Source organism: Leptidea sinapis, chromosome 13 (assembly GCF_905404315.1).
Source record: "Leptidea sinapis chromosome 13, ilLepSina1.1, whole genome shotgun sequence".
Lineage (NCBI taxonomy): Eukaryota > Metazoa > Arthropoda > Insecta > Lepidoptera > Pieridae > Leptidea > Leptidea sinapis.
This window is the reverse complement of record NC_066277.1, coordinates 7,694,908-7,715,802: the sequence shown is the minus strand read 5'-3', so window position 1 is coordinate 7,715,802 and position 20,895 is coordinate 7,694,908. Positions and strand designations below refer to the sequence as shown.

General features: G+C 33.4%; 1 protein-coding gene across 1 annotated transcript in view; it reads left to right on the top strand.

Annotated features, from left to right (window-relative positions):
- LOC126967545 (acetylcholine receptor subunit alpha-like 1) overlaps window positions 1-20,895 on the top strand; it is a 268,273-nt gene that overhangs the window by 226,112 nt on the left and 21,266 nt on the right. The window contains exon 4 of the mRNA XM_050812066.1: window positions 7,979-8,023. Within this exon, the coding sequence (XP_050668023.1) occupies window positions 7,979-8,023 (45 nt within the window). The remainder of the gene's footprint in view (window positions 1-7,978; window positions 8,024-20,895) is intronic.

Below are 20,895 nucleotides of genomic sequence, written 5' to 3'. Positions count from 1 at the left end.
TCCGGTGTATATTAACACAACGTGTAAGCTGGAGGAAAATAAAAATACCTCTATTCCTGCTCGACTATCGATACCAGAATGACAAAGGGTACACAGTATTGGCCATTGTTATTATAAAAAAGACGTCAATTTTGGGAAAGCTTTGATTTATGAAGGCTTTGTGGCTTGTGATAATAGAAATGTGTCGTGTAACGCTGCCTGGGACCTCATTTATACTGGAACTTTGTCATATACGACTAAAAGGAATGGAAATTTGTTTTATATACATAATTAAGTAAACCATTATGATGGTACGAGTAATATATTATGATGAAGCTAAAGAGACATTGTGAAATAATAAATTACTACTTTTGTACTAGGATAATATCTAATAATATCTGGATAAATTATAGTGTTTTATACGATTTATTTAGCGAAGATTGCTTGAAGGTTTTCTATATGTTTATTGTTTTCATTTATTTATTTATTTATTATTATAAGGAATCATAACAAACACATCACAAAATCTGAACGAGATACAAAATATAAATATAGATGTCCATGTAGATATACGTCCTAACACGTTTCACAGATACAATAATAACAAAAAGTTAACTAATTTGACAGAAATGACTAAGATAATATATGAATATACTATAACAAAATATTAATTAAAGATGAAAAAACAAACTCTTAAACAAATCTAAAGATTTATTTTCATAAGGAAAAATCAAAGTACGAACTTTACCCGTCCCAACCTTTGATAAACTAAATTATATTATAAAAAAGCCAGTTATTTTAGTACTCATTATCAAGTTCTGCAAAGATTTAAATACATTCATTAAAGGATACAATCTAAAAGTAAGAAGATGCCTACTAATTATAAAAACAGTTAATTAATTGATGAAATATTGTTTATTATTATCACAAAGACGATTTAAATGTGATGACCCGAATACTTTATTTTGGAATGACGTTGGCCTAAATAAATAACTTAATTACGCTCGTTTTTATACTTCAAAAGTTATATTTAAACTAGCTGACCCAGCAAACGTTGTATTGCCATATAAAGTAATAAATAAAAAAATCCATTGACATGTCGCAACCCTATTGCGAGATGGCAATGGATTGACGATGTAACAGAATAATATAAAAATCGCGATAGAAAAATACGTGTAGACGGGTGAAAATTTGAAGTTGTATGTATTTTTATCTAAAAATAAAATTAAAATTAGGGGTCCACCCTTAACATTTAGGGGGATGAAAAATAGATGTTATCCGATTCTCAGACCTACCCAATATGCACACAAAATTCCATGAGAATCGGTCAAGCCGTTTCGGAGTAGTTTAACTGCAAACACCGCGACACGAGATACTTCAAAAGTGATATTTAAATGTTTAAAAAAAGGCTGGAAAACTCGTAGCAGACATTCGTTACTTTACAACTTTACTTTTAATTTAGTTTTTAGTAAGCTTAAAAAAAGTAGAGAGAAATTTCAAGCATGACTTATCATATTGCCAAGCGGAGTCCTCGTGGAGGCAATTATAAAGTTTAATTACAGTCAGAGCAAGGCCTTGTCACACGCGGAGGCTAACTTGTGACGCTGTGAATCCGTTACGTCGAGGCCATGTGGGCTTGGTGACATGTTATAATCAGAGTCTGAAATAGATTGCCTTGTTATTGTACTTGTTAGATTTCCGGATGGTTGGGAAACTTAATTAATAATTTTCGAATAAATATCAAAGTCATATAAAGCAGATATTACATTTTGTCAATAATAATTGTTAATTTTTTTTGAACTCGACCCTTGAAATACACCTTCTTAGTTATTATACCATAAATGGAATATGTAAATATGTACCAGGGGGCTTCTTTGTACAGGATGCCGGCTAGATTATGTGTACCACAACGGCGCCTATTTCTGCCGTGAAGCAGTAATGTGTAAACATTACTGTGTTTCGGTCTGTACGGCGCCATAGCTAGTGAAATTACTGGGCAAAAGAGACTTAACGACTTATCTCTCAAGGTGACAAGCGCAATTGTAGGGCCGCTCAGAATGTTTGTGTTTTTCAAGAATTGTGAGCGGCACTGCATTGTTATGGGAAGGGAGTATCAATTACCATCAGCTAAACGTCCTGCTCGTCTCGTTCCTTATTTTCATAAAAACAAAAAATGTAAAAACAAACAATCTAAAAATAGTACCAGGCTTTTATTGATTATAAGTTTAAAAAAAGGTTGAACCAGGGATCTCGCCTCGCCTGTCACGAACCAATGTGTTTTCGTATTTGAATTCATATTTTTCATGAGGCCAAATTGGCTTCGAAGAAGCTTCTTCTGGGCGTCATAAATAGAACACGGCAATGCTTCAGGCCGGCCCACATTCTAGAGCTCTACAAAGCGCAGGTCCGGCCACATATGGAGTATTGCTGTATCAGATCCCCGTATCAGCTCGAACTAATTGACCTGATTCCACCTTCGTAAGACACGCCACAAATTAGGATGTCATGGCTACCATCGGGATGTGTGGCTTCTACGTGCAACAAAGCTGTGGAATGAGCTACCTTGTGCGGTGTTTCCGTGACGATACGACATGGGTACCTTAAAAAAAGTGCGTATACCTTCCTGGCTGGCAATGCTCCTGTGATTCCTCTGGCATTGTAAGAGAATGTGGGCGGTGATCACTTAACATCAGATTACCCGTAAGCTAAGTTTGTCCTCCTCTTCTATATAAAAAAAGTGTTTGTGTCAGCTCCGACGCACGACTGGAGTTTACTCCTCAAGAACGATTGTCTTTGAACAGGTACTAAACAATATCAAGTCCAATGGAGTCGGTTACAAACAGACATACATCAGAAGCTAATAAAAGTGTATTAATTAAAAAAGATCGACATCCTATGTAAGGGTAAATAATTGCATTAATGAAAATTCTGAAAGAATATATATATTTTTATTTTATTTACATTTTATACAATTATTCGGCCAAATATAATATATCAAATATTTTACATTTAAGTAGATTTTACATGATTACATCATTATAATTATACTATCGAATCATTAATTATCACAACTAAAATTATCGTAACATAAATAAACATAGTCAATAGAAAATAAATCATAATAACTTTAAAAAAATTATAGATATTAAAAAAATAAAATTATATGTTAGGTTAAAAATTGTCTATTTGGCGTGAAATGCACTATATATACTCTCCATATTAAATTAAACATTTAATTATGTGCATAGCTCATATAAATTTGTATGAACTATATTGATAATTCAATATATAATAAATACAAAGCACACATGTTTATTTATACAATACATGTCATATAAATGTATGAATTCTAAATTAGTACCCACGTGCTTATCACTATTATTTACACCATTTTCTTCCATAATTTATAGAATTTTCCCTTAACTTTATTAAGGTATAATAATAAATCAATTTCAATAATAAAATAAAGCTTCAAAATACTAGAAAGTGAAAGGTGCGCGAGAAATGATGCGCACCAAAAACGTTACTATGCCATTTGAGGAGTAGGTTTTACTCTCCATATTTTTCTCATACCGGGCGCCGTATATGAAAATCGATTCTTAAGTTATATAAGGTTGGCAACGCTCTTGTGTTACGAGAGATGGGTTGTGGTGATCACTTACTATCACGTGACCCGTATGCTCATTTTTTTTTATGGAATAGGAGGACAAACGAGCGTACGGGTCACTTGTTGTTAAGTGATCACCGCCGCCCACAATCTCTTGCAACACCAGAGGAATCACAGGAGCGTTGCCGGCCTTTAAGGTAGGTGAACGCGCTTTTTTTGAAGGTACCCATGTCGTATCGTCCCTGAAACACCGCACAAGGAAGCTCATTCCACAGCTTTGTAGTACGTGGAAGAAAGCTCCTTGAAAACCGCACTGTGGAGGACCGCCACACATCCAGATGGTGAGGATGATATCCTAACTTGTGGCGTGTCGTGCGAAGGTGGAATTGTCATTGAATTCATTTGTCCTTCTCTTCTTCTTTCTTCTTCTAAAAAAAGGAGGTAATCTTAAGTTAAGTAGGAAGATGTATTACAGCGCTATTTCTAAATAAACCTTTTATTTGTGGAAAAACCCATACGGCACAGTTAGTTTCTATACAAAAAGATCATATCTGAATACGGGATAATGCACTTACCACTTTTGCATCACTCCCTACATCTAAGCCAATTAAAAAGTTTAATGAGCCATCTCATCTCACGCTCTCCATTTATTACAGCCATGGTTACTCAGCAAAAATTACTTTACACTTTGATCTTAATTATAACTCAAATTAGGTAAATAGTTTGGGAACTGAGAACTTTTACGAGGTTTACGTGAGTAAAGTGTAATTAAATTTTATTTGTACTACTTTATACTTTATAATTTCGTATTTTAGGGTTATTTTATATCAAAATAGAACTGTAATAATATATCTATATAGATATATCAAGTTGAAATTAATAGAAGTAGGTTAGGTTGTGTCTCTTAGAGCTTTTAAGAATGAACAATGAACTCAATATAGGTATATTTTATTTGTAAGCCATTTTAGCGAAAGCATTTTGACAAATGCATGTTGGATATAAGCTGCTCCTCCAGATTGTGGTGCTTCTGTTCGGCGATCTTAGTCTGTGGCAGGAACAGGAATTTAACAAAGCGATCTCACGGTAGATGCGAGTAGACTCACTCTTTCGCTATTGGATCGATCATATCACATCAATTCCAAAAGCCTTTTCAATTCTGTCAGTTTGGGCAGCTGTATGTTACACATAGCCAAATAGTTTGTGCTAATAGTGCCAAGATGTATAAATAAATCGGCTAAATCGACTAAGTAAGTATTTTGTGAGGCTATTTATATAATTTTACAACAAGAGCCCAGAAAATGTTTAAAAAAAAAAGTATAACGATATTCAAAAGAATTGTTAAAAAACGTTTGTGTAAAGGTAACTATAACATAAATTACTTTCTTAATGATACCACATATTGGGAATGGAGCAACCACCCTCAGGCTATTAAATAATAAGTTTAATTGTACAATATTACTTTGTAAACATATTTTTAAGATGAAAAAAGCCCGCTGAGTTTGTTGCACCTATTGTTCTCAGGTCTGAGGCATTCGTTTTGGAATGGGTGGTAGTTTATGTCTTTCAATTGATTCAAGTGATGTCACATCTTATTTTGAATAAAAATATTTGAATTTGAATTATTATTTTAAGGAAGTAGTTTTGTGAAAGCTTTATTTATCAATAAGACCTCGTTTTACTATTCAAATGTATTCAACTGATCAACTTACTTGATTCTACATGGGAGAAACAGACACGCAACCAAAACCAGAAAATTCAGCGATGTGCAATAAATATAATAAAAACTGAAAACTTAACAGTATCTTAGCCTTTGCGAATATGCGTGCTAACTTAAATCCTTTCAGAAGAAGGGGTAGTTGAAGGAGAGATTAAAAGATATTAGGCACTGCATGAAAAGTATATCACGCATGTACCAGGAAAACAGAAAATAACAGAGTGCTACAATTCATTACATACAAAATTTCATAATGATTGTATTCAACTCGCGTAGCTACAGAGAACAACAAAATTTAGCAAGTTCCACACAGCATTACACACTTGAGTTGGAACTAACATTCTTACAAACTGCAAGAATCCCAGAACTTTAATTACCAAAGACTCCGCGCTAGATAAAATTACATTTCGTAGTTCGCTGTTAGGAGCGAGATTGCTTTAAAATTGATAATGTTTCACACTGCAACAAATACGCTTTAATTTCGTGTGAACTTCTTTTAAACATTATAACACACTACCTATGGTATTGCGAGAGGAGAATTATATTTTCTAACAATTTAATTTTTATTGAAATTATACTTTTTTAGGCGCGTTATGAAAAAAATATGAGATTAAAAAGAATTTTAAGAAATTAAAAAATATTTGAGTACTTAAATAATTTATTTTAAAGTGTTACGTCTCACATTGATGAGAGATATTTTATTCTTGGATCATTTATTACTAAGCTTGACTACTAAGCTAGAGGTCCCGGTTTCGAATCCCGGTAGGTGCAATCATTTATATGATAAATATGGATGTTTGTTTTCGAGTCATGGATGTTTATATGTATTTATGTATGTTTATGTAGGTATATTGTATTAAATATATAGCTGTCTTGTAAACATGGTACATAGCTATGCCTAGTTTGGGGCAAGATTATTTGTGTAAAAAGTTTGTCAATATTATTATATGTCTATAGAGACTATGACAGCTGTGAAAACATCAAAAAAACTGAACTAACCTCTAATTTGAGCAATTCACACACACCAACACAAAGTGTCATACAAATCGCGAGTGTAAGACGTATATTGTCAGGCACACTACACTAATATTTCGGGCCTGTTTTTATCGGTTGTCTAACAGCAAAAGACTCTATCCAGACGAATAAATAATCTAAGTGTTGATAATTGAAATATTACTTACAACAAGATAATCGAACTAGTTTTCCTCTTGTACCGAAAGTTCTCTAAATTATGGTAATAACTTAGAATATTATCTTGGTCAGCGAGTTATATAATATTATATCAAAACTCGGATGCCCGTGTTCGATGGATCGAGAAATTTCATTAAAGTCTAGCTTACTTTAACTAAGCGAGATTCTTGGTGTGATTTAACTAGTTATTCCTATCAATTCAGCGGATTTTTACTTTAATTGGAATCAATTCCAGACGGGGAATTTTCTTCGCTGGCAACGATACTATAGCTTGGAAAAGCGATCTTGTTATAACCACTTGATTTATATCCGCTATAATTGTTTCAATATTATAATGATGTGGTTTAACTGCGGTTTGAAAGTGATTAGCAATTAATTTATTTGTTGGTTAGGTTCGGTAAGGTTAATTGGATTGTTTAAATAATTCAAAGAATGTTGCCCCACAGAGTCTTCCTTCTTCTGTTATTGAAACAGTTTTAATTAGCTTTATATGTGTGTATGTAACGGCCTCAGATTATTGTCTTTTTGAAGACCAAAGGTAGATTTGAACCCACTTTTATAGAAACAATTGTAGTTTCACGTTTTTACTTAACAAACTCTAATCCCCTTTTAAAAACATATCAACAGTTTAAAGGTTAAGTTTTGATATTCGAAGCAATAGACATTATGTCCGATAATAATAACAAGGCGTCACTGTTCCAATATTTCTGGTGCTTCTTCAGGATTTGATATAAGCGATTACTTTTTAAGTATTTTTTGTAAGTTTTTTTTCCTTTTGAAAAAAAGAGCCTTTGTTTCTTATTCTATAATCGAGTTTTAAGAGTTAAGATATCGTTTTTTTTAATGAAAATAAGGGACGAGACGAGCAGGACGTTCATCCGATGGTAATTGATACGCCCCGCCCCTTACAATGCAGTGCCGCTCAGGATTCTTGAAAAAATGAAAATTTCTGAGTGGCAGTACAATTGCGCTTGTCACCTTGAGATGAAGATGTTATGTCTCATATCCATATCATTGTCAGCACCAGACCGAAACACAGCAATGCTTACACATTACTGTTTCACGGCAGAAATAGGCGCCGTTGTGGTACCCATAATCTAGCCGGCATCCTGTGCAAAGGAGTTACCCACTAGTTGGATATTCATTTCAATATTATTTCAATCGGTTCTATTGAGCTGCTTTAAATTAAATGCCCATGTGCAAGACTCAAATTCAATAATTTTGTGGGACAAATCCGACTTGACTGATTATTTTTTGCGTATGATTTATCTCGGATGGTACTTAAAATTTTAACCATACAAGTAGATTGCGCTGATGTAAAGATCTCTATATTGTTTTTAATTTTGATGCATTTAAACACATGGCAACTTCGGAGACAGACCCATTTTCTAATGATATATAACTTATTAACTGATTACCACTATAACTATAATATAAATTAGAGATATAATAAAGAGTAATAACAAATGTTTTTTCTCTCTTTTCAGAATCTTAAGAATCAAATCATGACAACGAACGTGTGGGTGGAGCAGGTGAGCTTAATTAGAATAGCAATAATACGTCGCTTTAAGTCTGCATTTATTGGTCGACGGATTGTGAATTTAATCCCAGACTTGGAGTATTGTATATTTTTCTATGTCTGAGTATCTGATTTGATACCCGTGTAGTGCAAATAGGAGAATTTTTTATTGAATATTATAACTAAATTCTAAAGGCTTATTAAATGAACTACGATTGATTTGTAAAGCCTAAGTCAAGTCAAAGTCAAACAAACTTTATTGAATTAGGCTTAAACTAAGCGCTTATCAATTTTCATTAAAAATATTTAAGTTATTTGAATAAATTTATAAACTATATGTTCGGAAATAGTGTGTTCTTCTCACGAGCCTTCCTTTTCAATCAAATAAGAGTATTTTACTTACTGTAGCGGATTATTTCGTAAGGCTTATTTCTTGTATATATTTATTTTGAATGTAATCATTCCTTCTATCATAAACTATACATATATTATTATAAATGAATTTGGATGCTATTGTAAGAATATCTATGTGAATAAAGTGATTTCTAAGGGATACTCTAGAATTCACATTATAGATGGCTTTAATCGTTTTTCTCCCATAGCAAAATCTATGTGACATAATGTTATGGAATTAACTGCAAAAAATCAATCAATTCTTCTGATTGCCTCAATAAGAATGCTCCACTATAGTTTTCCACCTTATACTTTTCCTAGAAACGTATTAGAGTCTTTAAGTTATAAAGGTCCCTATTAAATATATACCTACGATACTCCTTCATACTTTTTTTACATTTGGCAGAGAAAAGTCAATACATTATCTTTTGCACGCGTTATTTGACAATTAATTCATCCTGAATCATTATGATATGTTTTCGAGGCTACAAATGGCAAATCAATTATGTAGAGGAGGAATTAGAAAGGTTCTAGGATTGAACCCTGAGGCACACTCATCCGCATCACAGCTCCTGATGAATGTTCATAATTAATTACTACAAACCTTATGAATATTTCCAATAGTGAAATTTAAGCAATAATAGTTTCCATTTCCAGAGGCTTTCAATTTAAACCATCCAGAAGGTTAATTTTCTTCTTTAAAATAACTTTAAGCATCATTTTTGGGTTCCCTACCCAATGGCCCGTCCAACGAGCACTCGATTTCTTATTTTTCTCATTTTAATGTCTCCGCTGTCCATCATTCTGTCTGTCAATCAAAGGGTTGTATCTACAATACCTTAATAGTTCTAGAGCAGAATTTTTTATAGATTGCGTAAATTTTTATCACTATATACAAAAAAAAGGAAACCACATTGATGATATCCAAGTTTCTAAGTAACTACAGCTTAATAAAAATAGGCTTATGTTACTACAACATAGTATAAAACTAACTGATTTTTGATAAATGACTAAAATAAAACATTTTTTTCACTTAAGCAATTTGCCATGAATCATTTGCCATATAGAGTATTTGAACTATTATTCAGGTTATTATTGACAGGATAACGCGTGCCTTCCTTCCAGCGTCCCTTTGTCCAGTGACATCAATTGTCATTTGTCAAACCTTTGCGGGAAAGACGTGACTTCGTGACTTGGATTCATTACAAATGGTTTTCTTGATTGCTAGTTTACGATCGTGCCTGTTATAGATATCAATGGTTGATAGCTTTTGTATGTATTTTTTCACAAGATTAGCAAACCCCAAAATCACAATAAATGATCACCCCCGTCCATTCTCTTTCAAAACCAGTAACACTACGTGAGTACCGCTCAAACATGTTTCAAATAACAACGGCGCCTATTTCTGCCGTGAAGCAGTAATGTGTAAGCATTAGTGTGCTTCAGTCTGAAGGGCGCCGAAGCTAGTGAAATTACTGGGCAAATGAGATTTAACATCTAATGTCTCAAGGTTACAAGCGCAATTGTAGTGCCGCTCAATTTTTGGGTTTTTCAAGAATCCTGAGCGGCATTTAAAATCTAAATTACCGAAAAACAAGAAATAAAAAAAAAAATCTCGAATTAAAAAGGTTCCTTAATAACTTAGTTTCTTCAGATTACTCCAAAGACATTTCTTTTCTATTTATTAAGGCTTTGTAAATCTTTTAAGGATTCATCTGTTCGACCCAACTTTATTGTTTAGAAACTTATAGACCAAGTACAACGTTTTGTACTTTAAAGTGGCCGAATCTCTCAATAAATCTTTTGGCGTTTTTTGGTTTTTGTTTTTGAATTGATCTGATATTAGAATTAAAAATTTTCATTGTCTCTGCTTCGATATTCAAACTTTGATTCTAAAAAATACATATACTGATCTATTTTATATTATTTAGTACCATTATTTTATGTGTTTCATATTTCAATGATCATTAAGGAAATTAATTTTAAGGGTACTTGCTACGGATTATTGTAGCTTACCTGACTCACAACAATAATTTTATAACCTACAACTTAAGAGAGTATCTAAATATCATATTAATCATTTTAAATATTAAGAGAGTAATTAATACTTGAACATATACTTTACAACAAACTAAAAATAGTAAAAAAAAATGTTTACAAGTTTATGAAGTTTTATACTATTACTAAGCAAAGGATATTTTTTCGAATCAGTTCAAAAATGAAGTAGGTAAAATTTTAAAATTCTCATTAATTTATAATTTCCTTTGTTTTCGATGTTGGTAAATTAAAGTAAGGGGGTGTGAACCGAGCGAAAAAGTACATTAAAAAAATGCTTACACCTTGTTTGTATGCAGACTAATGGGAGTCAAGGAATTTTTTTGTATTAATTTTAATATTGTGAACCAAAATTTATGTGGTATTTTTCTGTTGTCCTAGGACGATGAAATTTTGCAAGAAATACTGTCTTATACAACTGACAAGTTTGAAAACTTTACATTTGTAATTAAATCATAAAAAAACAGAGGCTATAAAAACACTTTTTAAAGGAATAAAACGCATGTAATTAATTAAGTAACAAGTGTAATAACATTAGTTTTTGCGGAAAGGCTACATTTTAATTATTACTTTAGCTAACCCAACGCGTCGTGACCTTTGCAGACCACGTTATTATGGGGATAAATGCGGTCTGAAAAGTTCCAGTAAGCGAGTTCAACTCGCATTTGCCCGACTTTTTTCTTATTTAGCATTATTGATTTATTCTAACCCCAATAATCTGTGATAACAATTGTTTTATTCAATTTACCTTAAGTACGTTTGTTGTAGCTACTAGTATTATAATAATATATTTTAATTAGTAACTGTAAATAGCTTTCAGTATGAATGACAAGCCGTAATTATAACAACGACCCTTATTATGTCAGAGTAGACATACGAATGTAAAGGATAATGGTTTCTAATCTCAGTCCTTAACACCTGCGTGCCCACATGTGTATGCTACAGTGTTGTGTATTTTGTTCATACAAAATGATTATGTTTTACAACCAGCTAGGAAATAGCCTCTACGAGATAAATTCAAAAATCATAATTTCATTTCTTTTTCTTTAAATACAGTATATGAGAAATAGCGAAAAGTACTTATAGGAGTATTGGGGAATTTTTCATAAAATTTAAAAGTAAATGGATTTTTGAAAAAAAAAAACACCATTCGATAACTAAATAAGGAAGGTTCATAAGGATCAAATTTCTGGGTACTAAATACGCCTTTGCCGTAGCAAACTAAAGTAAAATGTTGGATTTTAATAAACTGCTTCTAATTTTAAGGTACCCATGCCTGTACCTTGTTCGAAATGATGGTTAATAGTCAACTAACACTTAAACACATACCAACAATCTGCGCCGTAGCTGGTCGTGACATTACTGGACTCTTTAGCCTTTAGCATCTTTTGTCTCAAAGTAACATGACGTGTAATACGTACCTACACCTTTAGGCGCTTGGTATCGAGAAATAATCATCTTTGAGAGCCTAATGTTCTGCAATGAGTTAGCTGGAAGATTAAAAAAAAATGTTAGGGACTGATATGTAATCTCCAATCCGAACGTTTAAAAATTTGTAGAACGTAAAATACCATGAAATAAAAATTATTTAAATAAAGCTGTCTTCAACATTAAATTTGCTACTGGCTCTAAACTACTGGTGATATTTTTAACGCTTAAAAAGAGAAAATAGCTATTTTATTTCTTTTAACTGAAGGTCGTTGGTGTGATCCTGAGCATTAAGGTGACCGATAGAAATAGCAGTGCAACACCAAAGGAATCATAAAAGCGTTTCCGACCTTATAAATTGTCGTATAACCGAAAACTCTTTATTAAATCGCGGGTGAGGAGCGAACCGAGGGCACCGTGGTGGTAGTCAATGGTTCCACCTATTACGCCACTGATAACAGAGTTGTAATGATTAAGTATTGTGACCAGGTGACTAATCCGTAACTATTACAGATATCAAAAAAAAACTCAAAGTATCTAATCAGTAAAATGACATCAATAAATTTTTAAAAATCAAACGAGAATTATTCATTGTTTTAATAATAAACACTCCCATACATTTACCCCCTTATTCATAATGGTCCGCTAACTTTAAACAGCCGCTTAGGAGTGTTTTTTCTCATTCTGACTTAGGTCAATAGAAGAAGACAGAGTGAGAATTAGCAATGCTTTAAGTTAGCAGACTATTATGAATAAGTGGGTTTGTATTTAGTAGTCAGTTTACCAATAAGCTAATGTACTTTTGATATCAGATTAAAGTTTTTTGATATCTGTAATAGTTACGCACTGATCGCCTGGTCACTCTTAACGATTACCGTTTGGCTCACTAGGCTACAAGGTAATGGAATAAAAAAAAATATAGTCCATTTTGTAATTGCGTTGGAATTACACTAAAGAATAAATATCCTCCAGTAGCACCGACATTTATTAAATGTTTCAAAGCTTCATTTCAAATACATTCTTTCCTCAAATTCCTCATGAAACTCGAAGGGAAACATACCTACACGCTTTTGTACAACAATTCACTGGCGTTTGTTTCAGTTTTGTTTTTCTATTTGCTTTCAAAGTTATTGTTTTACTTCATGAATTGTTAGTGCAGAGATTTCCGTAAGGTTTTATTTTATACCCCCATTTTCGGGTTATTATGACACTCAATCTTATTTGACCATATATGGTTAAATAATGAACTGAAAATTATTTATACATAATATTATACCTATATTATATTCACTCATTGTAAGTGGAATTTTGTCTTCAAATTAAATCCATTATGTCTTTTTAATTTTATGTGTAGGTTCAATTTCAATGTACAAAGCTTGTATTTATTATTGTCTTATTTATATTTTATTTGTTCTTCCTTAAAAAGGTATGTTTTGTAAACCGTTATGGAGTATTTCGCAATTTTGATTAATATAACCACGTCACGGTGAAAAATAAAAGCTTACAGTCTTCAGACAACAGAGTTAATTGTGTATGTTGATTCAGATCAGTCTAATCAGAAAAATGCTTTTGTATTCAGGAGTGAGACATGTAAAATTTAAACTGGTAAATTTAAAATGGTCGGTGTGAGATACATACCTTGGGCTTTCTTCTACATATTAATGATATGCTTCGGCATTCATTACTGTTTAGGGTTACTGTTTCATAGCATGCAGTCTTAATGGTTTTAAGGCGAAGCATGCATCGTCGAGGAACTCCTTATGAGGAAGCTTATTGTTACTCAGCGGGCAATGGAAAGGTTTATGCTCGGAGTTTCCTTACGAGATCGAATCAGAAATGAGGAGATCTGTAGGAGAAGCAAAGTAACTGACATAGCCCAAATGTCCATAGTCCTTGAATAGCGACCGTACCAGAAGGCATAGTGTTAGTGGGGCCTACTAAACACAAGATGGACCAACGATCTGGTCAAGATCGCCGGAGTTACTTGGATGAGGGAGGACCGATCGTCATGGCGATCTTTGGAGGAGGCCTTTGTCCAGCAGTGGATGTCTTTCGGCTGAAATGATGATGATGATGGTGCACCGTCGAAAAACATTCTTGATACTCCGATCATCGAAAAAACGAATGAGCCTTTTAAATAACCTCTTGGGACACCGTGCAAGTGCATTGTGCCACACTCGATCGAATGCTTTCACTATATCTAGAGCTTCTAACGCCTCTTCCTTCAACTCAACCGACCATTTTATGGGTATAGATAGATGTAGAAAAAGATCACCTGCTCAGCGAACTTGACTGAAGCCGTACTGGTTTTCGCTATCAACTAGTGCTCCACTAGGTGTTCTAAGAGCTGGCGGTTGATAAACTCCATAACCTTGGAGAAAATGGAGATAGTGATAATGAAGCGGTAGTTAGATGGATCCAATTGTAACTTTCTTAATTTTGGAACTACGCCTGATAATTAAAAGAGTTGATAAAGACGATTAAAGACCAGCACTATTGCCTGATCACATGTCTGCTATAGTGCCCGCTCGATTTACTAAGCAACGTATACTGAGCGGGTCTCCGATCAGCAACAGTAAAGTGCTTCTCCTCCATGTTCTTTTTCTCTTTTTTTTATACTTCACAAGGTCTATTTAATTTATTTATTATATTTCTTTATTGTTGTTTACCAATATAGTCTGTTGAAGTTATTAACTTTGTCAAAGGTAACTTTTTTATATTATAAACTAGCTGACCCGACAGACGTTGTTCTGTATATAATAAATAAAATAATGTTTTTATTTGAATTTGTCAATAATATATCATAACATCAGAAATAACTTCGTAAAATATGCACCCTGCTGTCGTAATGAAATTGTTTCACATCAGAACTGTCAAACCGTGCGTCAATAAACTCTTAAACTCTCTCATAGAAATTATGTATGGACACGTCAAAGGAAAAACAAATTTGTTGTTTTTATTTAATTTAACAGCATTTTCCTATTTATTCACCTTTTAAACCTTCTCTGGACTTCCACAAATAATTCAAGACCAAAATTTGCCAAATCGGACCAGCCGTTCTCGAGTTTTAGCGAGACTAACGAACAGCAATTTATTTTTATTATTATTATGACCTATGTTAAAGCTATGCTAATAAAGTTTATTATTATTATTTGTGAATGTCTTAAGTGCAAAGAACCTTAAGCAACGTATCATGACAGAATTTAAAGGGTTAAATGTGGTACTGTAGCGACTCAGTCATCCAGTCATCCAATCGAAATGGACGCAAAAAGGGAGCTCAGGAGATCAGCTTCATCTTTCGCGTCATGGGCCAGTGAGTTACTCAGATGTGCAGAGGTGGACTAACAAGTCCTGCCTGTTAAGTATCCGACAAGATAAGCCTGTTGGTTGGCAGAAATTTCATTAGACAGCCTTAGCTAAAGACCAAACGACACGAGTTGCGCTTCTACATACTTGTATTCAGACAAGAAGATAAATATATCGATCTCTCAAAACTTCCATCATTTGGGCTTCCCGAGAGCTTATGCAAGTGAATCTCCAGCTTCCTCACTGGGCGCAGCAAACAAGTCGTTGTCGACGGTTTTTGCTCGAATCCTAAGCCCGTGAACGCTGGAGTGCCCCAAGGCTGTGTGCTATCTCCCATGCTGTTTTTTCTGCATTTATTACGGGGAATGTTCTGAAGAGCTGTTTAACCTGATTCCTGCCGCCGAATTCCACCTTCGCACGACAAGTTAGGATATCATCCCCACCATCTGGATGCGTGGCGGTCCTCCACAGTGCGGTTTTCAAGGAGCATTCTTCCACATACTACAAAGCTGTGGAATGAGCTTCCTTGTGCGGTGTTTCCGGGACGATACGACATGGGTACCTTCAAAAAAAGCGCGTACACCTTCCTTAAAGGCCGGCAACGCTCTTGTGATTCCTCTGGTGTTGCAAGAGAATGTGGGGGGCGGTGATCACTTAACACCAGGTGATCCGTACGCTCGTTTGTCCTCCTATTCCATTAAAATATATATATATAATTTTAAAACCAATCATCCTTCTGCAATAAACAATAGTCTATTCAAACGATGTCCAGTTATAAATAGTATTATTACGAACCATAATACGCATGAAAAATGTTGGCAATAATATGTTGAACGCATTTTCTATTTTAAAATAAAACCGCCGTGGTCGCTCGATTGACATGTAATCGAAAAGATCCACGTTGAAATGAACAAAACGTTTTATTTCGAACGCAAATTGGAAATATTAAAATTAATGGTTTTATCTGCGGCGCGATATAGGCTTTTGATTGCTAAAGTATACAAATGATATGTCGTTTTTCTTTTGAATCATAATTGAGCGGTTATGAATAATTGGTTTAACATCAATACTGCGTTGTGTTTGTCTCTATAACGGCCGTTCCCAATATTCAGTCTATCTCTTACTTGAGATGAAAATCGTAACCATAGTTGACTTTTCTATCCCAATAAACTTATCGACGGGAACTCACCATATTTGTACACGCTGTCTGTCAATAGGGCGACGCACGTATAGTTTACCAGCGATAAAAGTTTATATGGAAATTGCAATCCACGCGTCAATAAGGCGATAAGAATGACTTATCGGGTATATTGGGACAGCTTCAGACTATTGACAGCTAATTACTGACGGTAGTAATTTAACTCTATCTATAGATAGTATATTAGGATCGGACGTAAGAATACAATGTCGGCTTTTACGAAGTTGCTTTTTTTGGTGATTGTTATATTATACAAGCTATTTACGAGTGGTATAAATGTTTACCTCTATAATTTCATTGGGCATTAAACCACTGTTAAATAGTGATGGATGATGATGGTTTTTGGATTTTCGTACGTTTTATTTAACATCTTTGAGGTATGTACATATACAATAAGTACTTTTTATACTGAAATATTTTTTTTGTTTATATGCCCAACTCTATTTCTACGAAAAACTTGCTACTATAATAATATGTTGAAATTGTAATTAATTGCGAAAAAATATATTTTAGGAATTTACAAGTGGGAGGCTCCTTTGCACAGGATGCCGGCTAGATTGTAGGTACCACAGCGGCGCCTATTTCTGCCGTGAAACTATTGTAATTACTGTGTTTCGGTCTGAAGGGCGCCGTATCTAGTGAAATTACTGGGCAAATGAGAATTAACATCTTAAGTCTCAAGGTGACGAGCGCAATTGTAGTGCCGCTCAGAATTTTTGGGTTTTTCAAGAATCCTGGGAGGCATGTCATTGTAATGGGCAAGGCGTTTCAATTACCATCAGCTAAACAGCCCGCTCGTCTCATCCCTTAATTTCATTAAAAATTTTAACTACTTTTGTAATAAATTGCTTTTGCTTATTTTTACGATAATGTTTCACTTCAAGATCGCGCGTCATACTGACAAACAGAAACTGAGATAGGCGCTAGAAGCGTAATAAAGCCGTAAAGTGTCCCTAGAAGCGTTTTATAATTTTATAATAATAAAAATAATGTTGACACACCCTTACACAAATTATCTTGACCTACTATGCGTTTAAGACAACGATATATGTAACACAATATACTTACTTAAACATGCATAAATACAAATAAACATTCATGACTCAGAAACAAACATTCATATTCAACATATAAATGATTGCACCTACCGGGATTTGAACCCGCTCAGTAGGCAGGTTCACTAACCACTGGGTTATAGGGATAATGAGTCAGCGTGATGACGTTTCATAAACTAAGCAAACATACAAAGTTGATTACTGATACGAAAATAAAATTTCTATAAAATAACAAAAAAAATATTCATTTATATTTCACAGTAATAAAAATTACATTAAAAATTTAATTAAATGTATCAAAAACTATCATTACCAATGCACGATTACATTTAAACTAGATTGATCTTATAATTGTACATTTTCTTTAATACAAAGAGTTTTTTAATCGTAAATTACACTTGAAGTTCTATAAATTTATATTGAATCTAATGACATAAGGAACTGTAAGTCATTCATTTCATTAACTGCTACGCCTGTTCTGTACAAATACTAACGAACCCGACAGACGTTGTCCTGTAAGTACGTCCTAAGTTTGAAAAATCAGTCCTGCCGTTAGGAGGAGTTCACAAACATGGGCAGTAGTATTATATATGGACTGAATTGAGAATCTAAACCACACTCAAATTCACTGAAACACACAAAAATCATCAAAATCGTTCCTGCCGTTTAGGAGGGAGTTCAATTGTGAATCTAAACCAAATTCGAATACACTTGTACACACACAAAAAAATCATTCAAATCGGTCCAACCGTTCAGGAGGAGTTCACTGTCAACACACGTACAGAAGAATTATATATAAAGATTTGAAACATATAAATTAAAAATTATAAAAACCAAAACATAACATATAAGCCACAGTCGTCATAATAATATTAGCAGCTGTATGTTCATTAAAATTTCAGCAAAGCGTGAGCTACTTAAATGCACAACTGTAATCAAATTTAATATTTTGTAACGCAACTCGACCTATATTTTGCCCATTATAAAGACGATTCCAAATTAAGTCGGCACACTTGAAATTGAGTTTCAGGAACTGTAATTATTTCGTCTAATGTTTGTACAAGGCACGCTTCAAATTAAGTTTCTTTACGCGCCATCTCCTATCTTACTTCGATATTTATTATAAGACATAATTTTTTGTTTCTTTTCTATATTTTATTCATTGATAAATTCGTCATGATCCCTTGGTATTGGTATAGACAGGTATAGGTATAGATAAGTATAGGTATAGGTATTCAAGGTTTACTTTCCGCAACTCGACGTCTGCGCCTATTTTGCGTGGTAGAGTTGGGGTTGCTGATCTTGCCATCCCAACTCCTCAATGAACTTCCTTGAGTAACTTTACTCAAATCTCTGATGTCACTCATGACCTCGGGGAGAGTCCTCGGTGACCCAAAGTGTTTGGCCCGGTATGTGGCCACACTTCGGCAATCCAGAATGAGGTGTGTGACCGTCTCTTCTGTCTCCATACAGGCCCTGCATAGGAGACTTTCGGTGACAACACATGCTTGTTAAAGGAGCCGTGACCCGTTATTACATAGGTTATCTTACATAATCTTGATCGTGTAAGTTTCACCAGCTTGCGAGAAAGCCTCACTTGATTCCTAATCATGACCCCTAACATTTTCTCAAAAAATAACATAAAAGCTGCACGTTACATGAAAAACGGCGAAAATATGGTTGTAGAAATTATTTTAAGTTCATCAGTTATATAAAAAATTCTTTAAAGGATTAAAACGCGTGTAATTGTAAGTATTTTTGCATTAGAAGATGCGTAAAAGTTATATTTTTATTATTAAGTTAGTTAACCCCAACTTTCTCTTAAAAGTTCCACTCTGGCATGTTTACTTGGCGACTGACTAACGTTTACACAAATTCTACTGTTCTTACAGTAGAGTACGAGTAATTGTTACTGAGTACTTACTCAGTAACAATTACGCGTGTTTTAATACTTTAAAAAGTGTTTTATTTAAATGTGTAACACTCGCGTTAATCAAAAAAAGTACTAAGTTCATTCAGCACTTGGCTCTGTGAAATATTCTTAGCCAAATTTAAAATATTTATATATTAATAAGCGTGAAACGTACTATTTATATTTACTATACATTTTTAACAACGCAGATACTTATATATGTAGTAGTAGTACATTTTGAATTATTAAGCATTCTGGGGAAGGAACGATAAAATTAGGAACGATACTTTTTGCTCTTACTAGTGATTTTAATTATTATAACACTAGAAATAAGGTATTGCTTGTAACTAATTCTAGTAGGCTTCATAAGATACATAATAGCTTAAATGTATATAATGTACACTTCTTTAATAAAGTCCCAGCCACTGTTCAGGCAATATCTATAAATAAATATAAATGTTTTATAAAAAAAATGGCTCTGTCGTAAATCCTATTACTCCACTACTGAATATCTAAATGATCGGACAGCTTGGGACTACATTGTGATTATTTTATAGCGATGGAAATGACTGTACAATATTGTATAATTTTATTGAAAAGTGCGCAAAAAAAGAATGCTGGGAGAGTTTCTTGCGCCGCTTCTTCTCTCTCAGAGCGCCATATGTTTCCGAAGCGGTAGTGGTATCTAGCAGTTATTAGAAATTACATCAAAAAGAATTCTAAAGGAATCAATTTTGAGAAAATAAATGCCTTTTATGCCTTTTATTAAACACTAACGTATATTTTTTATGCTTTAAATAAAACGATCCTTACAATCCATTAATTGGCACTCTCTCAAGTATTTCTCATTTCGTTGAGGAAAAAAAATACGACATAATATTTATATTTTCTTTAAATATCTGTCCTTACTTATTGGGGATAAAATTATGTCAGTCGAGGCTAGAGGTGTCATTTTTTGCTAACTTAGTGTCTTCATTTCTTGGAAGGTCCCTTTTGAAGTATTTCTTACATAGCTTTTAGGTTGTCTTTTGACATAATTGAATGATTTATGAATGTAGCTTTGACGCCGTATTTACGATAGGTTTAGCATATTTTCCATGGAAAATGTGAGTTTATTGTTAAAAATGTTATATCTCAACATCAGCTGTACGTCTTACTAGACGTTACATTTTCTCATAAAAATAATATAAATAAAACTCATATATATGAAAATAAATATAAAATAAAATTAAGTCTAAGTTAGTCTTTTTTTTCCAAAAAATCGATTTTTGAAACTAGGTAAATCAATCCTCGTATCAAAAACTTTATTTGTCGCTATAAAAGTAGTAGCATTTGTGTAGTTTAGTAGAATATTGATTTATTGATCTATCGTACAGAAAAATGACAATTTATATTACTTAAAAAAATTAACACTTCAGTACTATTATAATTATTTTAAATCAAAAAGTTTATCTCTCAGAAAAATCAATTTTCATCTGTAATTTCAATGACAGTGTTACAAATTTTCGATCAGGTCACGTGTCCTGACGCGAGTTTAA